The sequence below is a fragment of the Crocodylus porosus genome, unplaced genomic scaffold (genome assembly GCF_001723895.1).
Source record: "Crocodylus porosus isolate Cpor-Errol unplaced genomic scaffold, CroPor_comp1, whole genome shotgun sequence".
In the NCBI taxonomy this organism is placed as follows: Eukaryota; Metazoa; Chordata; order Crocodylia; family Crocodylidae; genus Crocodylus; species Crocodylus porosus.
The window spans coordinates 12444324-12461929 of NW_017728922.1; the positions used below are offsets into that span (position 1 = coordinate 12444324).

At 44.8% G+C, this 17606-nt stretch overlaps 1 protein-coding gene across 1 annotated transcript in view; it reads right to left on the minus strand.

Annotated features, from left to right (window-relative positions):
- NECAB3 (N-terminal EF-hand calcium binding protein 3) overlaps nucleotides 1-17606 on the minus strand; it is a 100547-nt gene that overhangs the window by 60973 nt on the left and 21968 nt on the right. Inside the window, exons 3-4 of the mRNA XM_019539808.1 lie at nucleotides 4347-4372; nucleotides 3736-3833 (exon numbers count right to left, since the gene is read on the minus strand). Coding sequence (XP_019395353.1) covers nucleotides 3736-3833; nucleotides 4347-4372 — 124 coding nt within the window. The remainder of the gene's footprint in view (nucleotides 1-3735; nucleotides 3834-4346; nucleotides 4373-17606) is intronic.

Sequence of the window (17606 nt, forward strand, 5' to 3'; positions counted from 1 at the left end):
CTGACTTCCTGCCCTTTGGGCAGGGGGCTGGACTCGATGATCTCCCGAGGTCCCTTCCAGCCCTAATGTCTATGAAATCTATGAAATCTGGCCTGCAGGGCCCCTAAAAATTTAGAAAATTAATATTTAGCTGCCCCTGCCTGTCATGCAACCCTTGATGGCTTGCCAAAACTCAGGAAGCAGCCCTCCGCCTGAAATAATTGCCCACCCCTGAGCTAAGGGATGGACAATCTCAATGCTCCTGCTGTGCAGAGCCAGTACTGCAGCTGCAGTGTCTCCCACCACCCCTCAGACTAGCTCTGCTCCCAGTCTAGCAAGCTAGTCTGGGGTGGGGGACTGCCTTCGCACTGCTTCTTACCTCTCTTCTGTCTCCCCACACCAGAGCCAGTGTGAGCAGCAGCAGGGAGGTGGTGCCCCCCCACCTGCTCCAATTGGTTCACTCTGCTCCTGGCGAGACCATGTGCTCTGGCTTCCCTGCTCACCCATTAGTTCCTGGGATGCTGGAAGACTTCAACTTGGGTAGAAAAGCTGTGGACAGTGGCCACAAGTTAATAGAACAGGAGCAAAATTAGGTGGATTAGACAGAATCCAATCCTGGAGTGGTATACTGTTAAGACAAGTGCTTTAAGTGTGTTAATGAGCAGCCAGTCCAGGGGTTAAGAGCTCCAGAAGATGCCTGAAGTTACTGTATAGTAAGGCCTTGCATACACACATTCACTAATCTGTTTCATAATGATTTTGGCAAGTTTTGTGTTAAATGGAAAGGAAGGCCTCTGTTAATGACATTCTATATTTCAGCTATAAAATGGAATAAGCCCCAGAGCACAAAGTTAAACTATTTTACACACTTAGGATACAAAACTTCACTGTCCAGGGAGTACCCCATCCATTATTCACCACGTCTTGCTCAAAGAAGTGTTTAATATGGAGTGCTTTCTGCTGAAGCAACTACTGCTCAGCACACAGGCTTTAACCAGGCCCAAGCTGCCTGGCCTACTTAAAAGTCACAGATTTGCTTTCCAGCCATGAGAGAGGAGGATATTAGCCACAGCAAGGAAGAAAGCACAGATGATAGGAACAGAGCTCAGTGATGGTTTGTTGCCAGGAAAGCAACTCATACCCAAATCTTAGGTCTCACAGTATGTTCCTATCCCCTGCCTGGCTAAAATAACTCTCAGGCTCTACTTTCCAGTATGGATACTGTCTTCTGAGATACAAGAGAGATGGCAATGCTTCCTATGCTGTGTCTCACTAACAGGCAACACAAACCTCCCCCTTTCTAAAGAAGAGTTGGAGTGTTGTTGTAGCTGCGATGGTTTAGAAAATATGCAGGAAACAATGGTTCTTTTGGCAATCTTTTATTGGACCAACTGTGTAGTTGGAAGAGATGTTAGACAAGCTTTCAGACACAAAGCTCTTCTTCATGACTGAATGTTTGTTTAGCATCTATACAGTTGGTGCCCTGAAAGACATCACAAAAAAACCCCATTGTTGCCTAAATAAGGGCACTTGTGGCTATAAAAGAGCAACATGTAAGTGCCATAGGGAATTGATCATTCATCTTCCGGTGCCTGCAAGACTTACAGTTGCAAAAGCCTGGAAAAGAAGTGACACCTTTAAAATCATTGACTGGTTTCAATTTTGGGGGGAAGTTTTAGTAATGGAAAAGCTGTCCTATCAAATCAGTGTTCTACAGATGAGATGTGGAAATGTAGTAGAAATTTTTGGAATTTGCTAAAGAAGAATCTTTTCCTCCCCCAACCCAGAAAGTCTGAGATATTTTTTGAATGTAGCAGCTCAAGTTATATGAGCTAACACTTGGGAATGTATTTGAGCTTTGTGGGTAGAGATTAGTGGTGGATACTGGAATTTTGATTTTGTGGAGTTCTGGAGAGGAAGGAGTGAATTAGTATATAGAGATGAAGAAACACAAACGTTAACATTGGTGGAGGCATTAGGGAGCTGTCAAGGGGCTGGGGGGGAGAGGAAAAGAGCACAAGACATCTGTGGACGTAGAGTTGGGTTGTGGTAGTACTATTTAGTGGGAGACCGGTATATGTCTGTGCATGTTTTAGGGGACTGGGTGTGTTTTTTGAACGTCGGATCTGTTATTTTATAAGCTGGGTTCATTAATATATAAAGTTAAATAAAAAAAAAAAGATCCTCTCACCTGCTCTGTCTCTCCAACTGTGCCTATAGTGCAATGGCAGCATGCTCCGGCTGAGATGATTCCAAGCCTATCTTCTCCCCCTCACATGCTCCAACCCCAGATAGATACTGGTGAGACTGCTACAAGCTGCTCTCAGGATGGTCACAGAGGGGCAAATCAAAGTGGCCTCAGGATATTTCTAGATTTGGTGTATCACAACAGGAGCAGGTGGGTAGGTATGGGACATGCTGCTGCCATAGTGCTCACCCACACGCACACATACAGCAATATTACCTCTGACAACTGCTGCAGGAATCCTGTAAGAATAAAAATCCAAACAAATCTCTCCAGCATCCATAGGCCAGCAGCACCTGTGGGCCAAAATGCATGCAGTCTCTGCCCTGCCTGCTCTACCACCCAGACTGCTCATATGCTTTCTGACCATGTGTGTACAGGTCCATGCTGTGACCCTTGCCTGCCATAGCAGGGAACTGGACTAGATGATCCCCTTCAGACACTTCAGAAATAGGCATTTCATCCTAACAAGAATGTTTGTTGTCCACAGGTTGTGACAGAGAGCACACTTTGCCATGGCCTAGAGGTACTGCCAGCTCACTGTAACTAATTTTTCCAATTCTGACACCAATTCTGTGGCCACCTAGGTTTTAACCACTGTTCCTATGTTGTACACATACCACCGCCTCATCCTGAAGACAGAAATGACAGAACTAATATCTTTATGCCTCATAAAAACACCCCCACCACACAGACTCAATTAGAACCTTCTCTGGCTGTTGGCATTTCACAGCCTATGAAAAACTGGAAAAGAGTCTGAATGTCACCCAGCAGAGGGCAATGGTGCATGTACATATACACAAAAATCAATTATTAGTAATATTACCAACTCTCAGAAGCATGGACAGACATTTCCACCAAGAAGTTGAGGTTCCAGTGCTCATTACATACAAACATGTAGGCTCCATCACATCAACATACTCTCTACTCCCCATATCAGGGGTGTCCAATATATAAGCCCTTGGGGGCCACATGCCCTGGGGTAGCACCAGCAGGGGCCACACATGGTGTGTGCAGCACAAAGCAAGCCATGTAAGACACTCCCTCCACCCCCCAACTGCACCGCATGCACATGCAGGCCTCAGCCCACTGTTGTACCTGGCATCCCACCCCCCCACTGTATAGTGTGGGCACGAGTGCAATTCCCACCCTACCCCCACTGGAATGTGTGGGGATGCGAGCACGAGTCACTTTGGCCCCTTGTGGGCACCCCCCCTTCTACTGCACAGTGTGTCCCCCACCATTGCACCACATGGGCTCAGTCCCCCATACATCTGTTTCTCTCCCCCCCTACCCCTACACATGGCCCCATACTCACCCTCAGCTCACAGGATGGCCCCTTCTGCTGGGGTGGAGACAGGAAGCAGCAGCCAGAGAAGGAAGTGAGAGCTGGAGTAATGTGAGGAGTTGTGCCCAGGCACGAGCCTGGGGAGTAACCTCTCATGGGTCACCACTTGGACAGCCCCACCTCATACTATAAAGTGCAGAGCTCTGTACGGCCACATCCTTACCAGTTTGGTTTTATCCATAGCAGCAAGGACAGCTATGTTCAGTGTTTCCAAAGCAGAAAGCACATTCCTGTATTCTCCAAGGTATGTTGAGAAATAATCTGAATGAGAGAGGAGACCACAGTTAGATTCCAAAGCAGTTCCTTCCAACTCCGCTTACCTGCACACTATTCCCTAAGAAAACTTAACCTTGCTACTTGGCCCTGCCCAGAGATGAATGTCAGGCTCTGTTGCTACCTACTAGCCATTGGCAGTGCCAGACATAATAACATCCTGATTTGCTCTCAGCTACATTCCTGTCAGTCTCTCTGAAGTCAGTAAAATAACTCTAGATTTGCGCAAATGAAAAAGAACGCAATTCCTTTTCCAAGGGACAAAATGTCCCATCCAAGGGAAAAAAAGCCATGAGCTTCAGTTTACAGTTTTTAGGATACCATCTTCTTACACACTGGAACTGTCAGGCTAGATTCAGCCCAAGCCCAGTAAGCCATTTCTGACAGTGGCCTGTGCCCAATGCTTCAGCAGAAGGTGCATAAAAACCTGTAGTGGACAGTTACCAAATAACCTGTCGAGACTAATCCTTGTTAGCACCATGGAGTCATTGGCCTACTTACCACACAACTTCTCCGTTTCTAAATTGCTGCAAGAAAAAAAAACTCTCATTAGATGATCAGTCTGGTCTCAAGAGAAACAAGTGCTGAGAACAGCATTCTGGGAATGGCTGAACTCTTTAGTTCAAACATTGCTCATCAGTGTGTCTTTAAAAGTGCTGTTAAAAATGAGTCACACAAATTTTCAAGGGGGCATCAATCTGAGAGAGGTTCAGTAGCTGCAGCTCCCAGCCACCTTAATGGGAGCAACAGTTGCTCTGGAGCAGAGGGTCAGGTAGTAATGTTAAACCTGTCTTGGTTTTTGTCTGTTTTTACAAATTATCCCATAGTTCTGATTCTCTTGGTAACATTTTCAATGATAAACAAGAGATACATACCAAGAGAGTAGGGCACTTGTGGTCTGTTTCAAAGCAGTAGGGCTAGTGGTCTGTTTAGTAATGTGGAAACACTCCTTGGAATTCATTTTTAAAGTAGGGTTCACCCAGAAAAACGGTAGGTTAAAAAGGCTTTTAGAAGCTCTGGCTCTTGAACTTCTTACCACCAACTCAGCCTTGCCAGCTCCCAACAAATTGGCCTCAGCCTCTTCCCATGTGCTGGAGACCACATTCATCCCTACCAGTCACTCGTGGAACACTGGGATACTGCAGTTGATCCAGGGGCAATGGCCTTCATCCTGACACAAAGGGCCCAAGACAGAGGAGCTGATTTCTAGGCACACCATTTATGCAAGTGTGGAAACCTCAATCCAAACTGAAACATGAGAGTCATCTTGTGTACCCAGAAAGGGTAAGGACAGAATGGAAGGGTGGTCCCATTCCAAAGACAGCAGTGCCTTAGACAACACCATTCAGTCTCTCTAAAGTATGTGCTCAGGTGACATTTGGCTTCTTGCCCCTTTCCCAAAGGGTGAAACATGGTATCCATCTGCTTATGGACTGGATATTCATCTGGCACAATACTTTACAGCCATGCTACTGTGGCTCACCCAAGTGTTTGGCACCTGTAAGTACCCTGTAACCAGTGAGTTGATTAGTCTGAAAGAGTGTTCTTGAAACAAAGTGTGATGTATTCCTCATCTATTAGAGGCATACAAAACAAAAGGTACAGACAACCAAGTCCTATCTACATGCTTCCCAAACCACATAATTTTTCTTGAGAGCTTTGGTACATTTCATTAGGCACAGTCACCTCTGTCTCTGGACTGGGAGAGCGGACAGCCATGCACTTCATGCCTTCTCTGTCTCTGTCAGACTCCAGCTGCTGCTGCTGGTCTGTTCCTGCAGCCTTGATCCTAGGTTTATCTCAGGACCAGTACACTTCATGCCAGCATAAATGTAACCAGGGCATTCCCCAATGAATAGCTTCCCTGACGGTTTCCCTAGGAACCCCTGCCATTCTCTTATCTTTGTCTTTTTCATTTCCTGCTAGTTTCCCTCTTACAGCCTCCACTGATTCAACTCTCTGAAGACAAGCAGGGAAATACCACTGTGGTAACAGGTGCACATGTTATTTATCCCTCTTCAGAAGCACCAAGCTTGGTGAGTACTGATGATAAAAGCAGAAGGGGAATGACAGTCAGCCTGCCCGTTTCCCAAACTCCCGATGGGTATAGGGCAGAGACAAAAATGGGAGCTGCAGAATCTCACTGGAAGTCTCAACCAACCACTAACATTTTCTTATTTGCACAACTGCAAATAGAACAGAAGTACAAAACCTTCAGTTCCTGTTCAGACACTGACCACATCCCAGCAGTGAGGCCAGGCACCATACTTGGAGAAAGCCAGCTTCCAATCCTCAGGTCTTTTGGGAAAAGTGGAAATGGATGGTGCAGCCTTGTATTTATGAATTAGTCTTTCCCTGTCTGTAAGGCATGGAAAGAAAAACACACCCCTTCTTTAGTGGCCATAAATGAATGTTTTCTATACTTTTGCTGGATTTAAGGTATGTTCATGCATCAAAACCACTTCAGACTGTAGCAGCAGAGTCGAAAACTGGGCAAAATACTCCATAAAAAAAATTAGAGGAAATAATGGGAGAACAGAGACTGGTTAAATGTTCTGATAGCTAATTTCATGTCAGAATTCCTCTACTGATTGTTAACTTAAGTGGTTTATTCAAAAAGATGGTCAGGTAGTAACATCACCATCAAAATGCTTTCACCATCATTCTCAAGCTAATGTAATATAACGATCACTTACACTTTTGCTTTCTGTCTCATGGAGAACAATATTTCCCAAAGGATCTTAAAGCACTTTGCAAACTATCATAGGAGGAGATGGTAGCATGACCTATTATTAAGATTGCTCAACATTTTTCAAGACTTCAGCCTTTTTATATTTTTGCCAGGATTCAACTATTTAAGATACATTTTTCCATGCTGGATGTCTGCCTCAAAATTATTTTTCCCTAGAAAACATCAGGCAAAACATTTTGGTCTTTCTGAGAATGAAACTAGGAAAAATTCTGTAATGCTAAAAGCTCAAGAAACTTCATTGAGATTGGTGGGCATCCCTTCATTCAGGATATATGTAAAATGCAACTAGGTCTCTTTATTGCCACAGGAGTCTCTGCCCAAATCACATGCTATAGCAAAGGCTAGTGTAGGAGCCATGGAATGGAGTCACATGGCCCAGATACAAGGGCTGGGGAATAATTAGATCTTATGTATGTGCCTAGGTGTGTGAGAATGAGTCATTACCAGGAATCCTGGTTTTCCCTAATGAAAAAAATTGCAAATTCTCTGTTCCCCCCTGCACTCCACCCCCCCCAAAATCCATGATTAAAATAAATGGGCCCAAACAGCCCTGCTGGTGCCCCTCACTCCCCCCACCACAGCCGCCCCTTGCTCCCCTCCACAGCACACTGCCCCCCAGTCCTGCTAGAGGGGACCCCCAGGTGCCAGGGGGCCCCCCAACTGCAATGGGGTCCTGGCCCTGGTCCACAACACCCTGCCTCTGGAAGGAGGCCATAGCTGCTGTAGGCAGGTGAAGCCCGGCTCCCCCTTACTTCCTTGTCTGCTGTGGACTCGGGTGCAGGATGCTGGCTCCCCACTCCTGCACACCCTTCCCATGGGACAGGGGGGACCCATACCCCCACATTTGAACGTGGTAAGGGCTGCGTGCTTGGGTGGGGGTGGGGCAGCTTCCTGGCACACTCTCTGGGAGGCAGGGGGTACCCACGCCCCTCAGAACTGCCATGCGCATGGCAGGCACAAGCTGCAGGCTCAGGCTCCCACCCTGCTCCCCTACCCTGGGGCGTCTGCAGCACAGTGGGCATGATCCAGCATGGCAGGGAACAGCGGGGCTGCAGGGAGAAGCTGCCTGCCACTGTGAGCTCCGTGCTACCTTGGCGACACTCCTCCTGCACATATGGCTGCAGTGAGGGGAGTGGACAAGTCACCAGGGCAGCGTGGAGCTCACACTGGCAAGCAGCTGCTCCACATGGCCCCACTGTTCCCTGCCACACCAGGTCATGCCCGCCGGGCTGCAGAGGCCCCTGGGTAGGGCAGTAGGGTGGGAGCTTGAGCCTGCAGCCTGTGCCCATCTCCACCTATTCCCCATGCACTGGTGTACTGGTCTCCCCTGCCTCTTAGGATTGTGTGCAGTGCCAGGGAGTTAGCCCCGCCAGCCCCACCCTCTGGACAAGCTGCCCACAGCCCCATCCCGCTCTCCACTAGGGCCCTGCAGCCACATATCGCGGCCCTGGCCCCAAGCTCTATGCATAGCTTGGCTGGTCAGCAGCCCCAGTCCCAGTCCCAGCCCTGCCCTACTCCCCCCGTCCCTCCCTACAGGGGCTTAATTGCACCTCCCCCACCTACTTACCTGCAGGAGCTGCTCTCCTGACTTCTGGGGACATGTGCATGTACTGCCCTCCTCCCACTCCCTCCCAGCTCCCTGCAGGCTGGAACTCTGCCAGCCTGCAGGGAGCTCATGGCAAAACTGCAAAATCTGCAGGCTTCTCCAGTAAAATGAGAAATCCACGTTTGCCTCCGGTAAAAGGTAAAATCCATGGTTTACTCAGTTTCTCTGTGGGAAATGGAAAACCCAGATCCCTGGTCATCACAGAAAAACAGAAAGAAGTAAACAAAAAGCACAGTTAGGGAAGGACTTAACACTATAACCCTGTGAAAAACTGAGAGGGCATTTGGGCAAAATGTAGTCTGCCCTAGGACTGTACATGAAGAAACTGCTTTTTTGCTGTCTGATTGCTCCTGTCCTTAGAGAAATGAACTTTATGCGTACTCACTGTAAATGAACATGCCATCATCAGCTTCTCTTTACTTACAAGATGCCAAGTTTCATTTAATTTTTTAGGTCAAAAGGGGTGATGGTACAGTGTTGCCTTCATGTTCACATTTTTCTTGCAGCTTTTAATTTTTTTTTTTTTTGTGATGCCCCAGTACCTCCTTCTTCTGGAGAAGGGATCCAGAATTTGGTCAATGGAGGCCTTTGTAGGTATGTATACATTGTCTCTATACCACATTCAAGAGTACTGGAGTGAAGAAAGAAATTTCCATTCCACATGTGCTATATCCCAAAACAGATGCAAGGCAGCTGCTTTAGGTGTGGTACTGAGCACATGCCAATATGCACACCTGAAATAATAAGCTCACTGTTACCTGGCCAGCGCTTTTAAAGGAAACTCACTGATGGCTAGAAAATAATATTTAGAGGTTTGCTTTTAAGAACTGGCTTGTAGGTAAAATAGATTTTGCATTAGAACAATGGTTCAGGGGAATGGCAAGGGTTAATTGGTTTCAAAAAGCTTGTTTGTAACAATTTTGCAGCCTTCAAGGCAGACACTGTGTCTGAGACCAAGGGACAAACAGGCTGGGAAATTTGCACAGTGTTTCCTGAAAATCCATAACAAAACACAGGCTTGCCACCTTGGCACCATGTCACAGTGCTCAGCTCCAGATCTTCTGGGATTTCCAGTTTTGGTGGATGGACCAAATTAGGAGTCTGGGCATGCCCAAATTAAGACACTGGTAAAGGACCAAATTAAGATGTATGCATGTGATGGGTTTGTGGAAACAAAGGGATATGCTGACAGGACAGAACATGGATAGTATGACGACCACAGGGAAACCAATCCATGGCACCCAGAAATGAAGAGTCATCAGGAGAGAAAGAAGACAAAAGAAGGAGGAGCAAAAGGGTCCATGAGGGGGGAATCTGAGGCCACCATGGACAGAGGGTGCATCACCTGCCTGTCTCACCCACCCCATTGGGGGAGGTGGGCCTCTGCCCTCAACCTCCAAGACTGCTGACATCTAACATTCAAAAGAGAACCACAAAGTAAAGCTTGCATACTGGCCAGGCATACCATTCCTATGCGAACCCTAGCACTGGTAAATGAGTAAATTCAGGGGGGTTATTTTGTTTGCTTTGCTTGCATTATTCTTATCTGCCATCACTGTGTATCAATAAAGGTTGCCTATTATTGAATGAAAGAAGTCATGGTTGGTCTAAGAGTTTGTGTCCACCTGGAACAAGGTATCCAAGTCATAAATCCAGTGCCAACCCTTACTACATAACATCCCTATCGGGGTACAGTGCGAGTCAAGTCAGAGTGCTAGGCTTCACACAGCACTCTTTAGTGAGCCCTGATATAGGCTATGGCAAGATTACAGTTTGTACTGGACCAGTCAAAATTCTTTTCATTTGCACCTGTTTTAAGTCTTTGAAAAATCATAGTAGAGACTTACTATGCTTTTGCAGTGGAATTCCTCACAGATTCCAGCCACATTGGGCACACTGAAGCCTGGGAGTGGGCAGGACTTCCTCTGCTTTTGCAACCCTGGGTTGCTGTGCACTGTACTAAGGAAGAATCCAGGTCCTGAGCTGCACCCAAGCTGAGGAGCTGGGACCCTGTCTCTCCTTTGCTCTCAGTCAGAGAAGTGTAGAGAAGGAAGTGATCAGTTTGCATGCACTACTGGAGCTGCAGGTGTGCGACAGTGTGAGAGAAGACTGTGACAAAGACCTGGGAATAAATTGGGAATACTGACTGGAACTGAGCACCATAAATGGAAGGAGGTAGTAGGGAGGAGAGAGAAAGATCTGGTGAGGATCAAAGCTTTGGAGTGAGAGCTGGGACTAGTTGAGGAAAAAGACAGGAAACCTGGCGATGACCTTCTTTTGCTGGGAAGGAAATTACAATGGGGAGCCAGTGGGGATGGGAATGTACATTGGAGGAAGACCAGAAAGCCATGGTAGGAGAGAGACAGATCAGATAAGAAGCTGAGGGGTAGGGGAAAGGGGAAGAGGGCAGACTGGCACTAGGGAGACAAAGCAACTGGAGACAAGGAACTCCAGAACATGGAATAAAAATCAAGATTGCCAAGTTTCACCGTTCCTCTGTTGTCAATAAATATCTGTTAAACCAACTGGCAATGTCTATATCGTATACTACTATTGGTCACTTGTTTAGCTTGTGTGTCTTCACTGCAGTTCTAAACATTCCAGCCCTGCTGATGAGCCATGTGGGTGTCCATGGGATGCCACACAAGGGAAGTTCTGTTTACTCAGTTTGATTTTTTTTAAATCTAGGAAATTGCACACCTCTGTGGACACATACACCTACATTAAATAAAATTATTAAAGTTAAATAGTCAAAATCTAGGAAGTACCACATCTCCATGTGTATATGCCTTATGATGTCATCTTTAAATGCATGGTCACATACTGCAGTCAGAACTGTTGTGGTAGATGCAATCTCTTTTATTAGACCAACTAGATAGTTGCTAAAAAAAAAAAAAAAAAGATTTAGCTGGTCTATTAAAAGATATTGCCTCTACCACAACAGTTCTGACTGTTTTTGCCTTTAGGCTAACATGGCTACAACCTATATCCCTGGTCACATACTGGTTTTTCCACTTAATGCACAAAACAGACAAAGCTTTGAAGATGGAATCAGGGTAATATAGTGAACAAGACTGATACATTTAAGCCCTGGCTACATCTGCTGCACTAGTTGGAAACTGTGCAGCAAATGAGGCAAGAGACTGCAGGAAGAGAAAAGAAAGCCCTTCTAGAACTAATCACAAATACTAGAGATAATTACTAAATACAGGTACTATACATAACACATGTTAAATGTGCAGAATGCACTTTAAAGGCATAATGGAACAGATGTTCATGGCACTTAAAGCTCTTTAAAAATGGAAGATCCCCACTCAAAAGGGTGCTGACAGAACTGATGTTTTGTCATACAGTCAGATCTCTGAAGTGCTCTACAGCTGTGCCCTGACAGAAGTGAATGGCTGCAGAATACTTTAAAGGTGCCAGATCATGAGACAATCTGAATCCTCATTACATGAGGTTCAGATGAAGGCACTCTAAAGAGAAGTGCTTTAATTTCTGTCAGTGTGTGTTGGGACTATGGTTGGGCTGCATCAGCCAAGCCCTGCCCCACAGAACTGTCTTCAGAATGGAAGGGGGAGAAGGGAAGAGAGGGATCTCATTCTGGGGTTTGACCAGCCTGTGCTGGAGGGTGGAGTGGGTGGATTGGGGCCTCCCCAAGGTGAAGGGCTCCAATCCACACACCCCACCCTCAAGAGCAGGCAGGCCAAACCCCAGCCTGAGCTCCCTCCCATCCTGAAGACAGCAACTGGGAGGGTGGGCAGGGCTAGGGGAGAGGGGATGCAGACACACAGCTGGCTCTAAACTGGAGCTCAATCCCTCCCCCCACAACCCAACAGAGAACATCTGGTGTGCGGGTGTGGGTGTGCGAGGTGTGGGGCGTAGCTGTAACTCATGACACTTTCTGTGAAGTACCATGAGTTACAGCAGGGAGCTACACATCTGTCAGTGCCTTCAGTTAACCCTGAATGGATACAGTATTAGACTAAAGCACTTTAGGTTACAGCACTTTTATGAATGTCTGTACTGCATCCATTTTGCTTCAATATAGGTCACTTTCTGCTGTCATTCCAGGGGCCACACGCTGAGCAGCTTGCTACCCTCAGCTGATGCTCATCTGCTCCAGGTGAGCAATGGCCCAGCCCTGCCCTGCCCCAGGGGTGTCTCAGAGAGGAAACAGAAAAGGCTCCATCTCCACCCTGCAGGACCATTCTCTCCCCACCCCACCCCACCCCACCCCACCCCATTCAAATTAATGGTGAATGTCTGTTTAGTTCATTCCCACTCTAATCCATAGCACTTTAAGTGAAGTGCAATATAGTACTTCTGCCAGGGGCTTTTTGAACATCTGTACCTACCCTAAATTTCTGTCCCTCATTTTCTCAGTACCTGAATTGATACCCTGGGGGTGATTTGTAGGAATTCTGAACAGTCAGAGCTGTGAATGAAACATGTGAGCAATGATCTGAATGTAAATGTACTATTTATGCTAAATATTGTTAAAACACAGGGCAGAAGTGTCTTAAACTGGTTTCCATATTAGTGGATGCTTTTAACTTTAATCTCTCTGTGCCTCAATCTGCTAATAACAACACACTAGGATGTTGTGAAAATAAATCCATGCTTGTGAAACATTCAGATACTATGTCAACCTAGAATGGATCAGCTGAGGCATTTCCAGTAGAGATAGGGAACTAATAATGCCATTGCCAAAGTATGGCTGAGACCTCCCTCAGAATATTGTATAAAGTTGTGGTCACCTGTCTTCAAGAAAAAGATGAAGTCATTATAGACTAGATGAAGAGAAAGGTTGCTAGAAAGAGAGTGGGAATGGATTTTATAGGAGGAGAAAAAAAGTGCTTGGTTTGTTTAGTCAGACAGAGCTAAGGCATTGAGCGGATGGTTCTACATCATGGAAACAAATACTGGGGAAAAGGAAAGCTATTTAAATGAAAGGACAAAAACAAATGGGTAAACTGGCCACAAATAAATTACAGTTGGAAATCAGCAAAAAGTTTCTATAGATCAAAGCAGGGAGGTTGTGGAGCAACCTCCTAACTGGTGATGTGGAAAAACCCAGCTCCTTTTGAGATCACACTCAATAAATTCATAAAAGGGATTATATAACTCAGTTGCCTGCAATATCAGGGGTGGCTGGTCTTATCATCCTGTACTACATTTTAGTGCTTCAATGTGATAATAATAAACACTATAGAAAAACTAAAGAGGAAATGAATAATTCTGTCTGCAGAACAAAGTTTAACTAACATATTGTAAATTATGGCTGAGATTGCACATTGAACCACGAGAAAATTAAATATGAATAATAAGTTCTCATTAACTGAGCATCACCAATTCTATGCATTGAAAGAGGCAGGGCTCTGGGGGGAAAAAGTCTGTAATCATGTGATAAACACTGGCCGCATCTACATGAGACATGTATATTTTCTGTGATGTTGACTGTGCAATAGCCCATGACTAATGCACAGTAGCATTGCATGGCAGAAACCATGATGCGATGCTACTGCACAGTAGTCTTAGGCTACTGCACAGTCAAGATCACAAAAAAAGCTGTTCAGTGACACTACTGTGCAGTCATTTAGTACTTGTTTATACAAGTACTAAATGATTGCAGAGTAACAACTGCACGGTCATCATTTCAGGTAGACACAGCCACTGTCTCCTAATCCATAGGCAAAAGGAGCTGAATTAAGGCTACTTGTTGATCTTAATTCTGCCACTTCTTCACTTTTGAGCACTCAGCTCTACCATATTAATAACGTTCTTCTATGGTGTGTTGTATATAAAGTATGGAGATACTTTCAGTCATCAGTAAAATACTGCCATCTCAAACAGAAAAGATAAAAATACAACACTAGGCAGCAGCACAGGGCAGGAAGGGAGGAGGCATCTCGTATTTAACTGAAATGGTGGGATAAATTCAAGTAGCCAGAATTGCTAAGACAGAACCTAGCCAGAATAGGGAAGGCAAGGGGAAAACAGTCTTAGTCTCAAGAAAAATTCTAATTCTAGTCAAATTAAATTCTCCTGTAAATTACGCAAACATAAAACTCAAATACCCCTGTAATTTCTTAAACCTTTTGGAAGGCAAAGCTATCAACATCCAAAATTTCTCACAAATAATACTCTGAGTTGAAAAAGGTAGGGGGCTCCAAATATAATTCACAGACCTGCTGCAGACCACTTACCTAAGACCTCATAGTTGTCTGGAACCGGTACTTTAAACATTTTTTTAATTATAGGTAGGAAAGGAAGGAAGAGATATAGAGGAAGAGACATTTTTAAGTACTTATTAAGAACCAGAACAATGAGAATGAAGCTTTTTTAACACACAGATTCAGCTGTGGCACATGTGCACACTAGCAGTACGCTTCAGTGATACATGATTTGGTTTAAAATACAGTATTGGCATAAAAATTCATTATAATTTCAACTATTAAATGATTAGAGGACCTCTGAGTTTTTAAAAGATCTTAAATTTTGAGAACTGCTGGATTAGTCACTTTGCAGCCACAGTCCTAGCATGGGGCGAATTAAAATCTCTGCTGCAATACATTGGTTGTGCCTCTGATACTGGAGACAAAGTAAATTCAGTAAAACTGCCTGAAGTTATAGGTAAAATTAGATCAGGGAGTCTGGGGTGTCTGAAACACAGATTTAGAAAGGGATTCATAAAAATCTCTGAAATTTTATCCACAACTAAAATGCCAGATCCATGATATCTAGAGTATCTACAGTACTTAAATGTTGTTTTATGTTCCTTGATAATATGCAATATGTAGAGTCTTGAAAATATGCAAAATATTTTGTGTGGGGATATGACCAACCTGCATAATTTTTTTTCTGTCAAATGTCAAACAGTGGTCTTCCTATTTCATAAGCGGCATATTTTGTATCATCATAATACAGGTTTTACAGAAAATTAATTTCTCATTTATTCCAATGATTTAAAACAAAAGCCATAGAAATATATTAGCTAACTATGAAAGAGCAGTACCACCTATCTAAAAAGCAACTATCTGACAGAAAGTACAGACTTTAGTGCTGTAGATGGCAGTTGTTTATGGCACCTCTTTGGCACTGTGTATTGTATATAGATTTAATAGATTTTAGGGTCGTAAGTGACCTATTAGATCATCGAATCCAACCCTCTGCCCTGGGCAAGAAAGAGTGCTGGGGTCAGATGACTCCAGCCAGGTGTTTGTCCAATCACTTGTTAAATACCTCCAAGGAAGGGGACAGTACCACCTCCCTTGGAAGAGTAGTCCATATTTTGGCAATCCTGACTGTAAAGAATTTTTTCCTGATGTCCAATCTAAATTTGGTCTCCTTCAGTTTGTGTCCATTGTTTCTAATTACCCTGATGGGTGCCCTGGTAGACACTGTACCCTCTGTTTCCTGCTGTGTCATTCCCCCCCTCTCCCCCCGATGAGTTTGTAGACGGCCACAAGATCACCCCTCAGCCTTCTCTTGTGGTGGCTGGAGAGATTCAAGTCCCTCAATTGGTCCTCGCAGGATTTTTCCTGTCGGCCTTTAACCAGATGGGTGGCCCTCCTCTGAATCTTTTTCAGGTTATCTACATCCCTCCTGAAGTGCGGCACCCAAAACTAGACGCAGTACTGTAGCTGTGGCCTGACCAATGCCACATAGAAGGGAAGTATCTCCTCCCTAGACCTGTTTTGATGCACCTACTCATGCAAGAAAGAGTGCAGTTAGCTTTACTTATTATGTCATCACATTAGCAACTCATGTTCATTTTGGAGTCGACTGAGATCCCTTTCCACAGTTGTGCTACTTAGAATGGTACCTCCCAGGCTATAGGTGCGTTGATGATTCTTCCTCCCTAGGTACAACACATGGCATTTATCTTTGTTAAACTGCATCCTATTTTGTTCCGCCCACTTCCCCAGCCTGTCCAAATCCTCCTGGATTTGCTCCCTGCCCTCTAATTTGTTTACATCCCCGCATAGTTTGGTGTCATCTGCAAACTTGGACAGAGTGTTTTCTACTGCCTCATCCAAGTCACTAATGAAAATATTGAACAGTACCAGTCCTAGGACAGAGCCTTGGGGGACTCCACTGTCCACATTTCTTCAGGTAGAAACCAACCCATCCACCACCACTCTCTGGGTGCATCCCATAAAGCAATTTTTCATCCACTGGACTGTGTAATAATCTACATTGCAACTCTTTATTTATAAGAATTGGGTGCCACACTGTGCCAAAGGCCTTTTTAAAATCTAAGTAAATAACATCTATCTCTATTCCTTCATCCAAGCATTTGTGACCCGGTTGTAAAAAGAAACCAAGTTAGTCAGGCAGGTTCTGCCTGCTATGAACCCATGCTGGTTGTCCCTTAGCATTATTTTATCCACTGGTCCCCCACAAATGTGGTCCTTAACAATTTTCACAAAGGTCTTGCCAAGGATAGAGGTGAGGCTAACTGGCCTGTAGTTACCTGGTTCCTCCTTCCTCCCCTTCTTAAAAATAGGGACCACATTGGCTCTTTTCCAGTCCTCTGGGACCTGTCCTGAGCACCACAAGTGCTCAAACGGTTGTGCCAGTTGTTCCACTATGACTCCAGCTAATTCTCTAAGTACCCTAGGATGAAGATCATCAGGGCCTATTAACTTAAACACATCCACCCACTCCATGTATAAGTTGTTGTGTGAACTTGCCATGAGTTGGAATTTCAAACTAGCTGTGCACAGATATTTAAGTGGGGAAGTGATATCTGATCAAGCCCCAAAGCAATAGAGAGCACACAAATAAGCATGCAGGTAGCCCCAGTAAAGCAGTGTATGATAGCAGTGGGAAGATCTGTTTACACTAACCTCATGGCTGGAAATCTCACTTCAAAAAGAGGTTAATTAATAGGCATTGAGACACCTGATGATTTGAAATAAAAAATGTTGGGTGTAGATGCAAATATCATATCAACCTAAAACAACTTTCAAGTCTGGACAAGCTTTAATCAATGTTGGGTCTAGTTCTGCTTTACTGCTCTGGCATTGTGAACAGGCCTTAGAGGTGGTATAAAGAACACTTATTTTTCATAGCTAGAGAAAGGGGCAAGGGACTCAGTGTAAATGAGAATCGAACCCATTGTGTCCAACCCACTGACAATATATTCAGCATTAGTTCAGAAGGTGCTTACTCCCATCCTGTTGCAAAGAATATACTGTGTACACCCTGCAGTTGAGGCAGATGATGATGATTAGTTGATAGTAAGTAGCAAGCTCAGACTCTCCCTGCTTGTTCCCCAGGTGCAAAAGCCATTTAGTAGTACCAAAGGCAATTCTAGGATGCATACAAATGGTATGAGTTTCCTGCATGACATAAATTGGGGCCCCAATATGCAGCACTGTAAAATGGCCGTGCA